Source organism: Toxotes jaculatrix, chromosome 8 (genome assembly GCF_017976425.1).
Source record: "Toxotes jaculatrix isolate fToxJac2 chromosome 8, fToxJac2.pri, whole genome shotgun sequence".
Classification (NCBI taxonomy): Eukaryota; Metazoa; Chordata; class Actinopteri; family Toxotidae; genus Toxotes; species Toxotes jaculatrix.
This window is the reverse complement of record NC_054401.1, coordinates 15948994-15970630: the sequence shown is the minus strand read 5'-3', so window position 1 is coordinate 15970630 and position 21637 is coordinate 15948994. Positions and strand designations below refer to the sequence as shown.

The 21637-nt window shown below is 39.6% G+C and overlaps 2 protein-coding genes across 7 annotated transcripts in view; both read left to right on the top strand.

Annotated features, from left to right (window-relative positions):
* Nucleotides 1-10465: 10465 nt before the first annotated feature.
* Nucleotides 10466-14134, top strand: LOC121185912 (protein NDRG1-like). The gene is made up of 12 exons (XM_041044429.1): nucleotides 10466-10550; nucleotides 10745-10850; nucleotides 11322-11442; nucleotides 11589-11651; nucleotides 11791-11851; nucleotides 12166-12252; nucleotides 12448-12504; nucleotides 12647-12813; nucleotides 12981-13080; nucleotides 13323-13358; nucleotides 13463-13514; nucleotides 13902-14134. Exons 1-12 carry the CDS (start codon nucleotides 10500-10502, stop codon nucleotides 14132-14134), a joined length of 1134 nt encoding a protein of 377 aa, XP_040900363.1. The 5' UTR covers nucleotides 10466-10499.
* Nucleotides 14135-18300: 4166 nt separating this feature from the next.
* The window catches only part of LOC121186394 (focal adhesion kinase 1-like), a 61177-nt gene continuing 57840 nt past the window's right edge, over nucleotides 18301-21637 (top strand). For 5 of the 6 annotated variants that reach the window (XM_041045115.1, XM_041045111.1, XM_041045110.1 and 2 more), the window contains exon 1: nucleotides 20281-20386. In XM_041045115.1, the coding sequence (XP_040901049.1) occupies nucleotides 20350-20386 (37 nt within the window). In that variant the 5' untranslated portion in view covers nucleotides 20281-20349. Of the gene's footprint in view, nucleotides 18466-20280; nucleotides 20387-21637 lie in introns of those variants that run through there. The other variant, XM_041045112.1, reaches the window with a different exon arrangement.

The following is a 21637-nucleotide window of genomic DNA, read 5'->3' as shown; positions in this document are numbered from 1 at the left end:
ATGGAGGGATTTTGATGTCAAGCTGAATGGGCAGTAAGTGAAAAGATCAATGAGTTTCATTCCAGTCCTCTGAATAAATCTGACTTTCACCCAGACCCCAGACCCACCCATTTTTGCACAATAAAATTGGCAATGGCTTAAGGACTGAGATGCTGTGTCCATGAGTGGTTTTCAAATTTCTGTTGAAAGTGTTTTTAGTAGAAAGTAAAGTTATTAAAGTGGCATTGTTTACAAATATGAAAACAAGTAAAATGTATAGATATAGTTCACTAGTGTGTGTAATTATATTTTTCTCTGGAGGTGTGCACAGAACAGTATGGGTAAAGCTGTCTCTTGTCTTACATCAGCGCCCCCCAGTGGTAGTTAAAAAAAGGTGATGTGGCAACTGCACTAGGACATCAGGATTGTCCAAATTTTCCACAAGCAAGATATTAAGCCGTCATAACAATCATATGCTACCAGAAAGACATAAAGACACAAACACATAAAGATATACACAAAATTGTTTTAATAAGGAGTTCACTCATGGTTTTCTCTTAGGCCGCCCACAGGCACTGACTCTCTCCGGCTGTTCAGACTTAATATGGCGGGCTAACCGAAGTTGGACTGTGCCTCCTAACCAAACCAAGCCCAGATTGGTGGAACCGGGCGACTGTCAAAGACAAATCTAATGCAAAGAAGTATGAAGAGGACTGAGGAGGATGTGGGGGACAGTTTGGAAGAACACAACTGTTAGTATTGTGTTAACCTGCTAGTAATACGACCAGCCGCTACTTCACCTGCGTGACCCTCCTTTTTCTAGGATGGACTATAACACACCAAGGTGATCCAGATCCTCACCACACCCCAGTTAGACCAATTTTCTCAATCACCCTGGAGTTTAGTGTCATGGTGCCTAAGGAAAGGACAACGGATTACAACACACACCTCATCCAAGGTAAGACAGCTTGCTTTGCTGCTATGCTAATATTTGTTGCTGGATGAATGAACAAACAGTGCAACAAGAAGTTCGTTTTGCTCATTGCTTTGGCGATTATTTCATAATTATTTATGTTTTAAGGTATTTGTTGTCTGTGGCCACATTTATTTGCTTGTATTTTTTTAGTTAAAATGTTTCAAGGACCGCTCAGGTGTCTTCAGTTATTTGGGACTGATTAGACCAGCTGCTTGTGTGGACATGTCCACTTAGGCCTGAGAAGAGGTCAAATTAGCCAAAACGAATACGACCGCTGGTAAAGGCCTCTGAGAAGAGATTAAGATATGTATATGTAAATAGTATTAGTGTTTGAAATTTTATTATAAACAGGCTTATAAAGGAATTCCTTTTAGATAGTAGGTAATTATAAGATGATGAATTGTAGGAGTTCAATGTTCAACATTTTCTATATTTGATACTCGTACTATTTGGTCACACCTGCTGCTGCCAGTTTTATTTATGGTGATATTTGTTGTCTGTTGCTATAGCAAATACTTGGATCTTTGTAAAGTCAGACATCTAAAATATGTGACCTGGAAATTGTTACCAACTACCTCACTAGGTCAGCATTTTTGGATAGAGACACAAACACAAAATTCTCGAAGAATTCACAGTCTGTCTATATGGTTCCTCAACCAGTACGTGAATAAAGCAATGAAGGTAAGGTTAAGGACAGCTTTCCAAATGGTCTGTGATTCCAACGAGCGGTGGATAACTCTGCCAAAGTCTTGATTCAGTGTTGTTTAAACAGTTTGCAAAGTTTGGAAGTTGAAGAATGTCAAACTTAACTGGATGGCTGTGTTTGCTGACTCTGTGTGGATTTCTGTTCCTTTACTGCTTCTACTTCAGTCACTTTCATAGCTGATATAAATCAAAGTGACATAGTACTGAAGAAGTAACTATGGCTAAAATGCTGTTATCAAATTGCAAGTAGTCTTTAGGTTGGAAAAGTCTTACATTGACTTAAATTCCCATTTTCCCCCTCCTTCTTGTTTTGTTTTCCTCACGGCTTTGACCTTCTCATAAAAGTATAAATTAAGTAGTATTTAGTAATAAGTTAGGTCAGCTGGTCTCCACACCTACTTAACCTAAACAGGCCTGCTCATGCTCTAAAGGAAACATCAAACATTTGTTTTGGTTTATCTCCTCAGTCAATTTCAGCTTCTCCTTCTCATATCTCCTTTAATTATAATATGTATTTAATTCCTTTCTATTGTAATCCTTCAAGCTTTTCGTTCATAGTCACTGGCAGGGAAAAAATATTTAAGCTTGTTCTCTATATTTCTCACAGAGTATCCTGTTGGACTGGTGATCTGAAAGTTAGTAATGATTAACCTGGGAACATTAGCGAAAAGTCAAAAATACAAATATGCATCCTGGAAAACTTAACATTATAGTCTTATTTGCTGTGTGAAACTGTGAATTCCCCCTGGAATGAGGTGGGAAGTCTGCATACGCACATTCACGGTATCTGTGAAATATTTCTGCTTGACTCTAGAGAGGAGAGAGAAACCTATGGAAGAAGACAGACAGGGGGACAGATATGAGATGGAGTAATGAAAAGAAGAGAGGTAGCTGGCATCGTAAAGAACAGGGTGGAGGAGGGAGAAGGATGGAAAAAACTTGTGTAGAGTGGGCAGTGTGGCAGGGAGCTTGAGTGGACGTCTCTTTCTGTGTCTGATTCCTTTGTCCAGAGGGGGTCTGTGTAAGCACCAGTACTTGTTGAGACTTTATACTTTGTGTTATTGTCACACTCATCTTTTGCTTACCCTGAAGATGCACTTCATCCTCCAGTGGTAGGAAATGTTTCAGTACCACTTTAAACTGAGGTTTGACACAGTCCTCTCTAAACAGACAGATCACACAGTGAAAGCCCTCAACAAACAGTCGGCCCGTCGGCCTGCTAGCTGTTGTTGTTGGACGCTGCTGCATGGCTTCAAGCATTTTGCCAAGTGGTCAGGCCACACAGTCGATGCTGCCTCTGAGAGCTCACCATGAGTTTACATGGAGAGTCCAACAACATTTTGCAACAAATCATACAGAAACATTTGTGGTCAGCAGTCTGTGTGGCGCAGTAGGTTGAGGATTCAGCGTCCTCTCTGTGCTTTTCCTTACGTCATGGTGGTCTGTCCATATCTTGGAACTTATATTTTATTATATACTTTTGCAGATAAAGGAGTCTTTGTATTTTCACTTAATGTTCAATATCCTGCTTTCTTGAGTTGCAGGATCCCAGATTCATTTTTTGGCCCTTTTCCTGATGAATTCAAGCATCAGTATACATTAATTTGAATGAATGAAAGACATAAATCCCTTTGGGGTTTTTGGGGAAGCAAAGTTTAGTCATTCATTGTTATTACTGGCACTCTCAGGCATATATTCATTCACGAATCCTTGCTTGCAGACAGTATTAGTTCAGGAACAGATGAACTGTCTGAGATCTCATTACAGCCAATCGCTGACTACAACTTGGATGAGATTCTCATTTCCTTACAAATTTAGGCAAGATAATACAGGTGTATAGGGTAAAATATTTAATAGATACTGAAATTTTATGTTTAAATATCCAGATGAGATATTATCTAATTACATATGTGCTAATTTACATACATTTCCATAACAGAAATCTGAACATTGCATAGAGCCAGGTTCAAAATTCCCTTCATATTTGTTGGATATCTCTTTTTATCACTCCATAAATCAGAAAATACTGTCAACAGCCAGAGGAAAGAGGACATGTTATGGAATCAGTATAATAGCCCAAAATCTCAAATTGAGCAGTGCATGAAAAAAACAATGTTTTTGCCTGCTGTGTCTCGCCTTAAAACAAAAGAAAAAAAACATCATTAAATGTTGCATGTCAAGGAAACGACAGACATGTTTCAGCAGGCCTAATGGGCTATTAAAGAAATAAATGGAGTATTAACATCACATTAGTCTGAACAGCTGAAAAAGCATGAATTTAAATGTTCTTGGCAGGAATCAGATCTTGGCAGAAATGCTCATATTGGCCAGATTTTTGGTAGTATTGAGTGTATGAGATTTTTTTCAATTTCAATAAGTAATGGAAGTTAGTTAGTTAACAGTGTTTTATTAAATTGCTGTTTTCCTTACTGTTCCTCCTCATAATATGTCATTTTAATGTCTTATTCTAACACTGCTTTGATAGTTTAATGGTGACTTAACTGTTTGTAGGAACCTGACAACACCTGAAAACCATCTGGGACTAGTCATACTTTGATCCAAACAGATATGAAGTGTTGTGTAAATATGACTTTTTAACATAGATTGGATTCACTGTAGGTCAGTGTTGTAATTACAAGCACAGATTATTGTTTGTAATTACTGTCTCTGAGCATTACATACTCTACACTTGCTGACATGATGTGTCTCTATTGCCTCATAAAAATGTCTCTGTGGTATGTGTATTTAGGCATGCCAGAAAAGTATTTAATTCATTTACATGTTTCTGTGATGTGTTTTTAAGTGCTCTATCTTCCTGTGCACTGTGTGTGCTACAGAAATGTGTGAAGTAAATCAAAGAGTCTAAGCAGCAGGGATTGGAGCGTGTTTGATCAGTGCTCTTCCAAAGGAAACTCAGACAAATAACTTGAATAATTCCACATGGCTAAAATAGCATTTCCTTTAGTCCAAATATAGTTTTTTTTTCATATCATTAAACACTGGCTTCCAGTCTTTAGACATGTAACTCCACAAGACATTGTTACTGGCTCACAGGAGACATCTACTGAATCTACTGAGGAATTTTAACCACTGTTGATTTGTCCATGTTGCTAGACACAAAATGGAAATGCCTACTTAATGGGCTATGCAACCAGTGAGTTAAAGCACTGCAGATGTTGCTGCAGGGATTGTTTGGAGACAGTTTATATTTCTCTGGGAATGAGTTCATCTCAGGCTCTGGTTGGGGTTCAGGGAGAGTTGAAAGGTCCTGAAGAAAGTGGCTGGTTGGTGGTCCCCCCCTCAAATTGGATTATTTGCCCAGGACCAGCAGCTACAGTATATGCTACTGTCAGAATCTCGCTGCCATTTACTGTCTTTGTCGTGTAGTTTTGTTCTCTGAGCTCAGGTCTTTTCCTGTCTCTCTTTGTACCTCTCCCACATGTCATCAGTTTACATTATTTTCTCCACAAATTCAAATACAAAGTTGAGTGCTCTTCATTATTTCAATTTGCTCAGCTATTGGCAGTCAGGCAGTGGGTTTAACAGCTTGGGAGGCCACCACAAATCCCTCACTCACAGTTTATTTGCCGTACGCCAGTCTACATGAGCTGAGACGCAGGGACGTAGGCAGATGTGTCTTATGGTGGGTGGTAGAGGATGGATGCAATATGGACCAAAAATAACATTCAGTATGGAAAAATCTCAGGATGCATTACAGGAGGATGTCAAAGGCTTTATGTTCGGTCAGAGCAGACACAGAGGCCTGATGGCAGCCCTTGTGGAGGAGGAGTATTGTATCCACTGTTCTTGGCACATGGTGTGGAGAAAGCTTAAGTTTGCAGACTGGATTGCAACCTTTAAACATAAAAAAACTTGTAAAGCACAACAACAGCATGAGGCATTAATACAGTTATGGAAAAAAGTATGAGCATGTTGAGTTGCATGTCCTTTTAAGTGGTGCTCCTAAATTTTGTGCTGATGCTCCTAAAATTTTAGGTAGGGAGCACCAGTGCTGCTATTTAAAAAAAAAAAAGTTAAGTCTGGTTTTTCCACTAGAGAGAAGTCTTCCTGCTAAAAGACATATTTCGGACATCCTTATCCTTATCGTAAATGTTTCTCTGTGGAAACATCTAACAAAGTCAAATATAGGTAAGCGTTCTTCACACACTTGTTGTTTATTGGTACCGGTGGCCGCAGGGTAACAAAAGATTTATAATGTCCCATTTATCGCCACTGAAGTTACCCTACTCCCCCGCTGAGTATTCAGTTCGCAGCCACGGACCTACAGCGTCTGTTCCATGGTGATGTTTGTTCTGACTTCTCCTTGGTTGAAGACCTGAACACATGGCTGCCACTTGGGGGGGAGATCTCATACAAGAACAAACAAAAACATTTAAATTTATGGCCCCATTTTTACAGGTATTATTTTTAGCAGTGCTCAGAGAGCACCAAAAGCAGAACAAGCCCAGTGAGGCCTGACTGGAGAGATGAAACGCAGTATTTCATCCTGGAAGGTCAATGAGATCACAGCTTGGACTCAGATTTTGGAGTCTGATGTTTATATTTTAAGATTAACGATTATCAGTGAATTTTACTTTGACTGTTTAATTGATTCACACAAAGCGTTTGTAGAATAATTAAAATCCTCATATTTGTCATATTGATTTAGTTTGTTGCTTATTAATTCAAATAAACGCAGTGTTTATTTGAAGTAATTGTCCAGTTGTCAGAGCTGGTGTCAACATGATACTACAAAAACATAGTATTCATCACCCAGAGATGGTTTGAATCTTTGGCCTTGTCACATTTCACAAGTTCTTGGTTTGTAACCTGGTTTATTTGGAGCAGTGGATGTAAATCTACAGTGTTTGTCAACCGCAGGAGACAGTCCAGTTTCTAAGGAACGTGACGTGAAGTTAAGAGACTTGCGTCACACTTAATAAACCACAGTTAACACGTGTTTTGCCCAACAGCATTTTAAATGCACTACCCTTTTATGCAGTTTACATGTTGTCCCTCCTGTGTGGTGTACATGCTCTTTATGATTGTTACAGAAATAGTGGTACTGTTAAAAAAAAAAAAAAAGGAACTGCGTCATCACTGTGGCCATTATCTCTTAGCCTTTACTCTTTTTTTAGTCAATTTTTGCACACCATTTTGCTTCTCATTATTAAGTATTATCAAATATCAGATTTGCAAAATTCACTTTGTTAATGTAATTAGGGTTTGTTGCCATGTCAGATCATCTGAAAAACTAATTTAAATTAAATTAAACCTATCAGACAGTTAATCCAATTATTCCAACTGCTATAGATGAATTACAACTGCTTACTCCAAAATAATAGTATTTTGCAATAATACCAGTTTTTAGAAGAATATTGGTAGTAAACCCACTCAACACTGTCTTATGTTCCTGTTTGTTTCTATATGCTGTTTTTACTTGATTTGAGGATGAAAAACATTTGACATATATATAGATAGATAGATAGAGAGAGAGAGAGAGAGAGAGAGAGAGAGAGAGAGAGAGAGAGAGAGAGAGAGAGAGAGAGAGAGAGTTTTCTTGCCAAAACATATTTTTTCCCTTTCACTTCCCTTCTGTTGTAAAGGTCATCGAGGTGCTCAGGTTAAACCCATGGCAACTAGTGAGCTGGCAGATCTATACATTGTGAATTAGGTTTACAATTCAGCTTACAGGTTGCCTGAACTGCATTTAGCCCTGGCATTTTGGGAATGGGATGGGAACTTTAGGTTTCACCTAGGAGAGGGGCAGAAACGCAACCTTAAAGAACAGCAGAGAGAGACTTTTAAGGGTTACAATTTACAGCACCTTTCTTATTTGTTGTTTACTTAGTCAACAACCTTTGGAGGCAGAGAAGAAAAGAAGGAGAGAGAGAAAAGACTTGAAAAAAGAAATGGGCGTCAGTGGTCTGTCTCTGTTAGGAGCTTGGTGCCTTTATATTTAACTACTCATTGTTCTTAGCAAAGCACACTCCAGCTTCGTGCTACAAGCCAGCTACTCTTTCTTAATGGCTCTAGTTAGTTACTTAGTTGCAGTGCCTGGTCAATACAAATGAAATTTCATCATGGTCATATTTTCTGTGCCTGTTGATACAAAACAGTTTTTTAATTTATATTAAATTAGTAATTTATTAGTTATTAGTAATTTACATTACATATAGGATTTAACATTTCCAGATTCCTTTTTTGTTTAAATCGTTATTATTATTATTATTTTTATTATTATTATTTGTTCTATGCTTTAATTTCAGAGTTTACTTAGATTTTTAATGACATTCATTTCAGTAAAAACTGGAAAAAAAAACATGTAGAACAAACTATAGGCACTAAAAAAACGAACATGTACTGCTATTTCCTGCTACTGTTGAGACAGCACAGAAAAACAATGATCATTTGACACAATTTTAACCACGATAACACTCCCAAATATATGGGACACTGGTCAGTGGTGAAATAGGCTAGCAGGCCAGAGCTTAGTCAGGGTTAGTATGATGTTAAAATGACTTCAGACTGACGTGAGGCTGAGTAAGACCCATCTGCTGCCCTCTGCTCTTCAGCCATCACTAAATGGATTAAACCTGCTGCACACTCAGAGCTTTCATCTAGACGTGTGTGTTCGAGGCAGTGGTGGAATTACATCTTAAGGAAGGTGGCCATCGCACATTCTGCTGTGTTTCCATTCAGCCAGCTGTTACTGTCTGCTGTGAAGTCCACCTGCTGTCTAGACACTTACTGCACATTTTAACTTGTTGACATATGGAATATCCTGCATGTCAGAGACAATAACAGTTGTATATGCAGTGTAAGTCTGCTGTATTCTGATCACTGTTTTCCTCAGGGCTACGTGATTGAGAGGAGAGCACTTGTTTATTTACCCACCCTGATTTCCACCACTAATTCATAAACCATTCCAATGAAATTACCTCCACTGCAATGCAGTTTGTAGATGGAAAAATCTGTCTGACACTTTTAAAAGCCCCATGCTTTATACTCATGTAAACTGAAGAAATAAATTTCATGAAACAATCAAAAACTAAACAACAAGCTCCTGAATTCTGGCTTTCTCTTCACACTTAGTAACCCTGTTCACACAACAGCTGTTGGTCAAGGCCTCAGATATTAAATTGACACAAGGGTATGACTTCTAAGACTTAATGGTATTCGAGCGCAAAACAAAACAAAACAGAACAAAAAAAAAAAAATCTGGTTTATAGCCCTGTCAGCCACTTTGTGTCTGCAAATTTCATTTTTTTTCTCTCAAAGATAGCATTTGAAGAATTGTCTTATATTGTGCAGTGAAGTGATCATTAGATTTTCTTGAAATCTGAAAATCCCCAAACTGCCTTGAAGGTGAACACAGACAACACAGTCTTTTTATTACATAATATTGCTTCATCACTATACATTTGACTGTATTATTTGGTATTAATGAGGAAGTATAATTGTGTCTGCGTGTTGGACGGACAGTTCAGTCACTGTGAGACATTCACATACACGGAGAGACTGATTTTAAACAGAGAGCTTCTCACATCCACACAGCCTTCATTTCTACCAGTTTCTATTTTGTTGGATTTTGTAAAAATGCAAATTTAAATAAAAAAATAATAATAATAAAACAAAAACTAAATGCACAAAGGTATTCACAGGATTGTGATCAACCATCACCGTTAATCCCTTTTTATTTCCACTGAAGGATCACATTTGTTTTCATTTCACAGACTAATAGCGGGAAATTACCTAAGATCAGTGTTACTTTTAAAAACTGCTTTAAAAATGAAATGACGTGAATAAAAGAAGTGATGTCCCCAGACTAACCCTTGCATTGACTCAAAGGACATCTGCTGTAATGGCTTTTTCAAGGTTAGCACAGAATAACCTGTTGAACTTTTTTGTTTTGTTGTTGTGTTAACATGTTTTTGCAGACATGATTAAACCTACAGCCCATAGGAGTTCATTTTAGTTATAGTGCTGTGTAAGAACAACATGACACAGAGTTCAGAGATGCTATCCAGCTTAAGTTACTATACTTTATCAGGAGGGTCAAGGTTACTGCAATGCAGGGAGCAGAATGTTTTGCTGTGAGGAACAGATGGTACACTGAGATTAGACAGCTGACCTGCTCATGGTTTGGCTGAAGGTGTTGCTATTCCCCTGATGACCTGCAGCAAAAAATAACAAGCTTGAATTTTACTTAAGTTCCCAGGTAACAAGTTTTATTAGAGGACGCATTTAATCAGATTTATTGTCCTAGATAACAGGAGTTTGTTTGCTTTCCATTCATTTCAGTGTTTCTGCATAAGACATTTAAAGAATAAAATAAATACCTAGAAACACATTTCATTTTCACAGCTCTAGTTTCATTATAGTCATTAGAGCTGGCTTTTTCCCCCAAAACACATTAAGGTGCATGAATATTGCACAGTGGAGTTTAGTTTTTGCAGTTTAGGTGTTCTGGTTAATTCCCTGTAGAAATCCAGTGATGTCTCTGTGGGAATGCAGCAGCCTGAGGTCAGATTAAAACAGGAAGAGGCCAGTTGGCCACGTGTGAGGTTGGAGTTAAGGCTTAGAGACAGATCAGTGTGAGAGGATATATAAACCAGCTCAAACATATAGTCTGTCACATACATACTGTACAGAACTGTCAACTATATACTTACACTATCAAGTCGTTTCGTTTTACGGGACTGGAAATGTCCAGAAATACCAACTAGGAGAGAAATTAATTTGCAAAAGGAAGTTAAGGATCCACCTGAGGACACCTGCTCTTCATCTGCTGCACAACTCTCTTGTTTCTTTTGTGATCTACTCTGCATCAGCAGCCATGGTCCTGGAGGAGAACGAGTGTGACTCAGTCTTTGAGCCTCAAATCACAGTAAGTATCACAGGGAACTTAAGTTAACCTTGAGGATGGATTCACTGTTTTAACTCTAATCTTTGAGCAACGTTAAATGATTTTTAGCTGGGTAATGTGTGGCTACAGAGACCACTATTCAATATTGTCAATATTGTACTACTAGTATGTCTGAAAAATCTGAAAGTGTAACTGACTCTGTGTTTTTGTTTTAGGAGGAGCACATAGAGACTCAGTATGGGAACGTCCACTGCATCATGACAGGGACTCCTAGGGCAAACCGTCCTGTTATCCTGACCTTTCACGATGTTGGACTGAACCGTAAGTCTCATCTCTTAACCCCACAATAATGCCAAGTGACAGTGTCTGTGCGCAGATATATTACAATATGCCTTTATACAAGTGGGAAAAATTCCAAACCTTACCAAAGATGTGGTGAATTTTCCCAGTAAAAGGATGAGGTGCACACATGCCTTCACATCTAAGTTAATGATGTCAAATCGCAGGCAACTGAACTATTCTTGTGTGTATATATCCGATGACTAAAGAACTAGATTTTCAATGGTGTTTGTGCATTTTACTGTAATTCAAAGTTCACCTGCATTGATGTATTGATGTATATATACACTATGCTTTCTATGTCCTTGTGAGATAAATCTTATGTGTTTTCTTACCTTTTGATACTCTTGTGTGTTTTGACTCTTGAGTGATTTATCACTTGATTTTTTTTTGTCACTGCAAACACATATATTAATAGTTCAGTGATGCCATTTTTGCTTTATCTCCCTGTAGACAAGACCTGTTTTGAGACTCTGCTCAACCATGAGGACATGCAGGAAATCATCAGACAAGTGCCTATTTGTCATGTTGAAGCACCAGGACAACATGAGGGAGCCAAAACTCTCCCTACTGCGTAAGGAGACTGCCCTCATTACTCTGTCTCTCTTTCTATGGCAGTCTTACTCTCATAGTATTTATAGTTAATTCTGTAATTATACCATTATTTAATATGAGTTTGACACTTGTAATTGATTAGTGATATTTATTTTGACCTCTCAGGTACACCTACCCTTCCATGGACCAGCTGTCTGAGGCACTGCCTGCCGTTTTAAAACACTTTGGGTAAGACAGACCTGAAACGCCTCAGGTCCCTAAGATTTAATTTGATGTTTACCCAACACTTTTGGTCAGGCTCTCCTTTAAATTAACCACTGACATTTGACTGATTAGCCTTTTGACCTTTTGACTGTGCTCGTTGCAGATTACGTAGTGTGATTGGACTGGGAGTTGGAGCAGGAGCCTACATCCTGGCGAGATTCGCTGTGAGTTCAAATCTCTTCTCTAAATCCCATTTAAACTTGAGACAGTGAGAGAACATGACCTGACACCTAGTTTGTCTGAATCATAGTTTGTCATATGTAAATCAGATCTATGCCAGAGTTATTTATCACCTTATTCCTAAGGAAAGCTACACAGATACAATTATATGTGTCTAATAACTGATCAAAATCTAAGACTGTGGAAATTAAGACTGTTATGTGTAAGTAAGTTATGTGGCAATATGTTGTAACCACAATCATAATTGTAAGAAACAAAATAAATAAGAGAACTGTTGTGTGTGTGCATGTGTGTGTAGCTGAATCATCCTGATCTGGTGGATGGATTACTGCTGATCAACATCAACCCCAACGCTGAAGGACTAATGGATACTGTTGCAAACAAGGTAAACAATATGTGGTGTGTGTGTGTGTGTGTGTGTGTGTGTGTGTGTGTGTGTGTGTGTGTGTGTGTGTGTGTGTGTGTGTGTGTGTGTGTGTGTGTGTGTGTGTGTGAGAGAGAGAGAGAGAGAGAGAGTGTGTTGATGACCTGTCTTGTTTGTCTTCTCACTAATGTGATTTTGTGTGTGTTTTGTGCATAGATCACTGGATGGACCCACACCCTCCCAGACACAATCATCTCACACCTGTTCGGAAAGGTAAGGTATCAGGCCTGCTCTATAAAGACTGGCTTCAGTTACCATGACAACAAAAGTGGAAGCACATGTTAAAAAAAACATCCAGTGAGTCTTAGACCTTATCAAACGCAGAATATCTCTGTCTTACTGTCAAATTTCTCAGGATGAGATCCAGACCAACCACGACCTCATTGCCACATACCGTCACCACATCACAACAACGATGAACCAGTCCAACGTGAGTCAGTTCCTCCGCTCCTACAACAATCGCAGCGCTCTGGAGGTGGAGCGGCCTGTTCCTGGAGGAAACATCAATGTCAGGACACTCAAGTCAGTCAAAAATAATCTCACGCATCCCAGTGATCCTTGTTCATGGTTAAAGACATAAATTAAGTTACTTTTTTTGTCAAGGTTTCACTGTAAAACTAACAAGGCTCAGTCAACCTATGTGTCTTACCTTCTCTGCCTATAATATTTGTCGACCTCCTGTTTTGCAGGTGCTCCACTCTGTTGATTGTAGGAGACAGTTCTCCAGCTGTGGAGGCCGTGGTCGACTGCAACTCTAAACTCAACCCCACCAAGACCACACTGCTCAAGGTAGCCGGACGGCTGACTGATTCAAAATAAGCATCCAAAGAATTATTAAAACACACACACACACGCCTCCATACAATGTCTGATATAAACCTAACACTGTATTCAGAGAGACAGCTACACTTGAGGGAAAGAAACTATTTATACTGATGTGGTATTGTCAAATGTGAACTTACTCTGCAGTGGTTTCGGTTTATGACGGATTCAGCCGAGAGTCTAAACCTGTTTGTGCTTTACCCTTCTAGATGGCGGATTGTGGAGGACTTCCTCAGGTGGATCAGGTAGGCTGTGTCATTTTATTGGCTTCTCTGCCAAAAACACTGTAGAATCTCCACCTCGAATTGGTTGAAAATGTATTTAACAGTTTTCATCTTCCTCTCCACAGCCAGCCAAAGTGACTGAAGCCTTAAAATATTTCATCCAGGGCATGGGATACAGTAAGTAACTGTGACTTAACCTTCAACTATTTTAATCTTAAATTCTCGACTCCCTGCTGGTGGCTTCTTTTTCTGATAATGCAGCTACTCATGATAACTACTCAGTTCAATTCAATTTATTTTTAACTTATCACTGTTAGACATCACTTCCCATAAAAGGGATTCTTACCCGACATGGATGTTTAGAACAGAAAATATTAGACATTTGTTTCTGTTAAGTCCATTTACTGTAGGTCGAATCAATATTGTGCTATATCAAGAACATTAATTCCTTGTTATGAAATAAAAGGTGTATTGATATGAAATATCTTTAAAAGCAGAATAAACTTTGAGAACCTTTAAAGTCAAATGCAAGATAACACAAATCTGTCTCTCCTCTACCTCTAGTGTCCAGTGCCAGCATGACCAGACTCCGCTCACGGACAACCTCCAGCTCCAGCATCTCGTCCTTCGATGGCCCTCGAAGCCGTGCACACACCAACGAGTTGCAGCGTGGCCAGATACACTCACGCGGCACAGAGGAGAAGCGTGGACGCTCGCACACTGATGTCTCCATGGAGAGTATTTCCAACAGTAATGTGGACCACGGCATCTCAAAGTCCACTGAGGTGGCATGCTAGAGCGCACTCTGCCCTATATCCCATGCACTTAATTCAAATTATACCTCATTATGTCTACATAGCTATGTTTTACAGTCTTTCTTTACATCCCCAACTCTACCCCTCTTCACTCTGTAATGCCCTTTCATCTGCACTATCTCTAGCTGCAAGGCCACAGGTCATGTGACCTTCTTCCATCCCTCTTTTCTCCCTCTCCATCCCACTGTTTCTGTACCTATCCATCCATCAATTTAAGGTATTTCCTCACCAGCTCAGCCTCCTCCTCTTCAACCTGTCCTGAACTGTTACTCCATGTCTCTACCTCTGTATCCTTCTTGGTCGTGTGTTTTTCTCTCTGCCCCTGTTAGTGTCCTTTTTTCCTTTTTTTCTTCTTATCTCTCATTTGACCCTGATCTGCAGGTTTCCTAAGTCTCTGATAATCATAATGATACACATTACATGTGGAAAATGTAAAAGCTTGAATGTATTCTTTGGAAATTGAGTCCTTAAGTTATCATGTATTTATGTAAAACTCAGATGTGTATTCATGTATAACGAGTACAATCAATATGTAAAGATGCAGTATTCCCTAGTGTGAAAACTGGATATTCATAACTGTAGGAATGTGTATTGACTTTATGCATCTATGACAGTTGTGTGTTATTAACTACTGTTATGGACATACATTTTAGTTCACAAAATGTTTTGGACTTGATTTGGGTGTTCTGTGAAAAACAGAGGGATGTTATTACTGTAAAGACATGATACATTATAAAATAATAAAATAATATTTAAAACATGTTTTCATGTGAGTATTTCTTGTGCTATCTGTGATGAAACATTTTACTGTAAACATGCAGCTTTCAGGTTTCATTTCTTTAAAGTAAGGATGAAAAACAACAATCTGACCTCTCTGGCATCATCTGCTATTACTGAGTCAAAAAAACAAAAACAACCATCAAGTCCAACTGTAACTGTTTCCATAATAAAAACACATTTCTTAGACTAAAGATGACCAATTTGTCCACCGTTAATGCTGAACTGTATCTCTGTACAAGAGAATAGTAGAAAACAGAGTGTCTTGTTTTCCACCATGCTTAAAATGTTACATTAAAGGAGAACTCTGCATATTTTACACATCAAAGTTATGCAAAGCTTTGTGTGTCTCCAGAGGAAGCTGTGTAAAATCTGATAAATTGCCTCAAAAGTGATTTTGTTGGAGTCAGTGTCATAAATCTGGGGGTTGGAGCTAGAAAGAAGTGAGGTTAACAAACCTCTGCAGCCCACTGTGAATTGAAAGTCTGTACTGCTATGGTTTTTACACTAGATGGAGCTCTATCTGTTCTCTTTTTCTGAACCAGAAGTCTGCCACTGCCAGGTCAGTTTATTCAGCCAAAAAACATTCTATGCTCACTGTACTCAATCTCAATCCTAACTGCTTGTATTAAAATAAAAGCATTCAAATCACACTGAAATAAAACTTATTTCCAGTATTTATTAGTTTTGTTTTTTAATATAACTTATCTGCATTATGGATCTTTTTAATATCATTTATGAGTAATTTTTAGCCATGTCCCTTCCCAGAAGGGTGGATTAGAGTGCATTGTATAATAGTTTCTGTCCCTGCACATGGTCCCTGTTCTGATCACTGATTTACCATTAATTTCATTTCTTCATTTTTGTTTGTTTGTTTGTGGCATCTGAAACAACGTTTTGACCATATTCATCACTGAGTCCAATAAAATTCTATTAAACAGAGTGGCTGCTCCATCGGACACAACACTGAAACCACTGTTTCTCATCAGTTCAGTTGGTGAAATAGATGAGTGACACACACCATCCACTTCTCTAACAACAGTACATGGTGACATTTTAATGCATAGAGTATTGAGTAGAGAAGAGCCTGTGATCTGCAAATGCCTCAAGGTTGATTTACCCTTTCCTTTCTCTCCCATGCTGTTTATAGACCAGAATAATTTTACACTAAACATAATATGTTTTTCCCAACAGCTGCCAAGCTGTGTGACTGCCAAATGCGTAAATGTGGGGTATGGTGGTGGCACAGCGGACACTGTGTAACCATGATGTCAGGAGTTTTAATCCACCTAAGTGTCACCCTCCCTCGCACCATCATTTGCATCACTCTTGTGCGTGGATAAAAATAATCTTTGAACTGAGTGTGTGTCTGCATGTACATGTGTGTGTATGAATATTAGCTGCATGCATGAATGTACAGTGTGTGTGTAGGTGGGACTGTGCATGTAGGCCGTCAGTAGATGGATTGTTTTGGACTGTGACTGTGAGACAGTGGAGACACACATATCCAAGACAGCATAATGGCAATCAGCATCAAAGTCACAATCATTTTGTTTATGAGTGTGTGCTTGCGTGTGTGCATGCTTGCGTGTGTGTGTGTGTGTGTGTGTGTGTGTGTGTGTGTGTGTGTGTGTGTGTGTGTGTGTGTGTGTGTGTGTGTGTGTGTGTGTGCATGTGTTGGGGGTGCATTTTTATTTCAAAGCCTCTTTTGTTTGGCTTACATTATGATACTATGATGAATAATGCATGACAGAAATCTCTTAAGATTTCATTTAAACATGAGACATCAGCTCCAGCACGACTGGGGGGGGGGGGGGGGGGGGGGGGGGGGGGGCTTATATGTATCTTGTGTTTGCTGTTATTTCACTGTGCTTTGGTGCATTGAGCTTCACTATAAAAAAACACTAAATCCTGCAAATTTCCATCTGCATTGGCAGAAATTTTGTGAGGTTGATTTGATGACTGCCTTGCCAGCACAAGTGATTACTTGCCCAAAGCGAGATGGACAAAGTGGAGAGCAATTTAATTTCAGCTTCATCCGGCAGCATTGCTCCAGTGAGGTAATGACTGTTTTGTTCATAGATGTTAGTGCCCCCCACTACTTTTATCTCCTTACCTACAGCAAGGCACTTCTGATCACTCACTGCAACTCAGTTTACACAGCTTTTTATTCAACTCCAACAAAGCAAACAGCCACTATTATGGACAATGTGATAGCCTGACAGTGGCAATGACACAGGAAAAAATCCTGCTCTCACTCCACTTACCAATATATATATACACACACAGCTCCTGGAAAACAAAATCAAATAAATGTAGACTTCAATATGTGTTTACATAATGTTTGACTCAGCCCAGTTTTTGTCAAGGGCTTATACCATCAACCTTTGAAAGCATTGTATGTTTAATACGTTATGTTTATATCTGATACATTCCTATGTTATATAGTCACACACAAACAGTTCATTTAGTTTTTCTTGCCCCTAGATGTAATTTAAAAAGTGTCATATAAGTCCACCTGTTCTGTAGGCTACCCCTCTGGTGTATGAAATTAGTAAAGCCATTTCATATAAGTACTACGTTGTTAGGCTATTGTTTAAATGGTTCTTTTGGAGCCTGTGTCTTTCTCTCTCTCTCTCTTTTTTTAATAGTTAATTTCATGGGTATTTATTTCTTGTGCTCTGTAATCAGTGATGGTTGATTAGCATATCGTATCATCATGCCAGCACTGTAATTTCCATTACTTTACAGATGAATAAAAGTAACCTTAGGCTTTGATACCTGAATAAAATATTGTTTAATATATGATAGTATAATATAAAAAATATTCATTCATTATTCTATAACGCTGCTGGGTCTTTAAACCGTGTATCCTAAGTATAGTTCCAGTGCATTATGTGGCAATAGTTGGAAATTGTGCTTTGGGAAATGAAAACAAATAGAAATAACATTGTAGCTGGAGGAAGGTCTATATTTTGTCGTGTTGTATAAATCTGACAATATTTATTCATATTTTAAGAAGAGCATTATTCCCTTTTCGACAACCATAAAAGCCCCCTAAACACAATTTGATCACATACTGTACAGTGGAAGATTATGGATTTGGGCATAACTGAGATTGGACAGCTTTGCCCTTCATGACTTCATTTTACATAAAACCCGTGCCTCATGTGAAGGGTATTATGAAATGTGGGTCTTACATAAAAAACATATTAGGGGACCCTTGCAGTGGTGTTGGACACGTAGGGGCCCTCTCCTCCTGTCAGTGAGCCCTGCCAGCTGCAGCCATGTTGGAAAAGCTCGGGCTCCAGCAGCAGAAGCAGCAGTGCTAACAGCTAGCGTCAGTGGACACCGACAGCCGGGCACGGCGCTGTTGTGGACAAAAACAAGACAGGGAGAGAGACTCATGACGGAGAGACACAGCCACCAAGCCGGTTCTGATACCAACGGGTGTATGTGAGAAATTCAAACATACTGGCTGGAAAAGGTGCTCGGTTAACGGGAATAGGTGCGGCCAGGCTCCAGGGCTGAAGCGGGTGAGTATTGATCCCACTGGGAGGCGGATTGAGTGGGAATAGCCCGCTGTTAGCAGAGCTAGCTTAGCATTAAAGGGGGGTAACACACACACACGCACAGACAATGGGGTTAACGCTAATGCAATACGCGGGGGGTGTGTTTACGGGGGCCGGTATTTGGATTTATGGTGAAATATTGTGGACTGGGATGATTTGAAACACTGGTCATTTTGACACCGCGGAGTCATTTGTATTCCTAACAGACAGACAGTGGTGCAGTGGCCGAAACCACCCCTCTCTGATTCTCCGGTAGGTGCAAAGGTCCAAGCCACGGAGGATTTCTGTCATGCACGACAACAACGCCGTGGCAAAACATCTGTGTTTTGTTGAACAAGGAGTTGCTCAGGACAGACATTCATTGTTGCAAGCAACGGGTTTGAGACAAAAGGGGGCAGTTCATACTTAACCTGAGCGTCTCAAGTGTATTTTGGGCTGCTCGCTGCCTTGTCAACCACAATACTGAGCACTTATCGCTGTGGTAGGCCGATTGAGATGTATTAAAATTTTAAGTAGGTCTGGTTTTAGGATCACAAATCATTGTTTTAGCATGCTTGGTGTGATTAAACTAATATTTGGTGTTAAAATGAACGGAACTGAACATCGTGCGCTGCCCGGTGCTCAGCAGCTCTGAGGATGTGATTTGCCAGTTTTGCTTGTGGGTTTCTGGGATTTGGGAGTCAAAGCTGCGCTGTCACGTCTCCAAAAGATTTCTGTTTTCCTGCCTTTTTCCCATTTTGTTTCCTGCCTGACTGTTCCTGCCCCTGATCACATCCCCGTGCATATCCTCCAGCTGTCAAACCAGAGGGTCAGAAACACAAAGTGGGTCCTCAGATGTTTTAATACAAGTGTGGAACCCCCCCCCCCCCAAAAAAAAAACAACCAAAAACATACTTTTTGACTAGCTGAGAGCATATTGTTATTGCTGAATGCAAGCCAGGCAAGGCTGGTATCAGCTCACTTTCCAGTAAATAAACTTAAAATGTCATTCATTTTTGCTACTGGTGGAGGATGTGTTTCCAACAATTCCTGAAGAAGGGATATGACAATGTTTTTTAAAACAAGTGTTTTTCTTCCTAGCATGTTCATAAAGTCACTTCCTTCCCAATGGATGAACAGAACTGCTTTTCTGTATAGATGATAATGTAAGACTAGTTAATGTTTGCCAGATTGCTTGTCCAGTCAGTGCTGCAATTCAAGGTTTTTTTTTTATTCCAGTGTTGTGTACAGGTCTGCAGTCAGATATATAAAAACCTGACTCATGCACATCAATAACTCTTGCCATCTGTCTTTTGACATGCCCTTTTATTTCATCTCTGATTATTGTGTCCATATGCAGAATCTCTCTCACTTAAATTGCATTTGCAAGTAGAAATCATATTTTTTATATGCTTGTTATACATACAAATGATTAATAAGAGGGCTTGTACTTTGCAGTGTTTTTTTTTTCTCTTCTGCCTCTGCCTTGGCTCCTCTTCCATCATTTCCACTAATCTGAAGAGGCAGGGATGGGGAAAGCAACATTGAGGATGGATCGATGTTTACATCTGTCTGTTTTCAGTCAGGGACAGATAAAGATGGGAGACAGAGAAGTGGATAAGATGGGAGGCAAAGAAAGAAGTAGCGGGAAGGCAACAAGAAGCAAAGGCTTAGGAGAAGGAAGCAGCTGCTTGGAAACGAAACTCAGCCCACAGGTGTGTCAGTCTGAAACAATCAGGGGGCGGGTGTTTTCCCTACCCTATAAGTGACAGAATACAGTACAACTAGGAAGTGGTGAGACAGAAGACGGACATATAACGGCGCCTGTGATTTAGCAGAGGTTCAGTCCTCTGCGTACCAAGTGCTAACATGCAGTTCTGGGATTTCCTGGGCTGCACCAATGGAGGTATGTACGTGTGTAGTCATACTGATGGCTCAGGGAATGCATTCGGCTTGGACTGGTGTGTGGGTCCTCTGTGCTAGGCAGGTAGAGAGGGTCTGGCAGGCTGAGGGCTGGAAAGGAATTTGTGCTGCTCACCGCTGTGCAAGCAGTTGCATGTGAAAACCTCACAGACAGGTAGAGTGTGGAGCACAAACAAAGACGCAGGAGGCACTGATACGGTGTCAGTCTGCTCTGTTTTCCTTTGATAAACCTGGTCGATTGCTTTTGACAGCAGATTTAACAAATGAATAAACAGACACAAATGAAGTGTTTGTTGCCCGGAATGTTTTTGGATCTTGCTGGCTTAGCTTTCCTCCATGAAACATAGTGTGAACACGTGCCTTCCTGTCTGTCTGGAGTTTTTTATTTTTGGCTTGTTTACCTGTCATTTTAGTTTTCTTTTTTATGTTTGGTGTATAATTTAAAATCCCACAAACCTAAGGATGGGGATATAACAACTACTGCTACTGTCATTGCTCATCTTACTGTGACTATCAGTGCCGCTGTGACTGTAGTTGTCAGAAAGTGCTGTCACACTGTCACAAAAAAAAGTCAGAATTCATAGGGGCCATTTTGACTGCAGACAAGCCGAGCATTGAATTTATCGCCCTGAAAGTCATTTTTCATGGTTCTCTGTGCCGTGACCAGTCATGCTTCACACTCATCCTGTGCATCTAAACCTGCATTCACACAGACAAAAAGGGTTTAAATGTTTAACTTCTGAATGTGACTCACATCTGAACTTGTTTACCGCTCAGGGAAACCCCATGAAAACTGATCTTCTCCAGACTTCTTTTGGACAGCCATGTCTGGTCAGACCTATGCCACAGAGAGTTAAACATCAGAATTCTGTTCCTGTATAAATGCAGCTAAACAACCACAGGCCACAGTGATCAAATGTCACATTGCTTGTCCACAAGGACACACGTAGGTGTGCGACTGACAGCAGGGTACGTGGAGCAGATGTCTGGCAAATGATACTTTAGTGGAAGTATAATCTTAAGAAGAAAGTAGTGAACCATTTTTATTATATAGAACTTGTTACAGCTTTAGTTACCTTTTTAGCAAACCCATATGTTTGTCTGTGCAGTCGAATGCAGCTGATCAACAGACCTACGGAAATAAAAACACTGTGTTTGCAATAAGTAGTATATAAAAACACACACACACACCCTTTTAATCTATGTAGGATGTAAATCTCTGCCTTATGATCTC

Coding starts and splice junctions, on each gene's coding strand:
- LOC121185912 (XM_041044429.1), top strand. CDS start 10,500: ATGGTCCTGGAGGAGAACGAGTGTGACTCAGTCTTTGAGCCTCAAATC. Junction 11,852..12,165: donor ACATCCTGGCGAGATTCGCT/GTGAGTTCAAAT, acceptor ATGTGTGTGTAG/CTGAATCATCCTGATCTGGT. Junction 13,081..13,322: donor CCAAGACCACACTGCTCAAG/GTAGCCGGACGG, acceptor TTACCCTTCTAG/ATGGCGGATTGTGGAGGACT.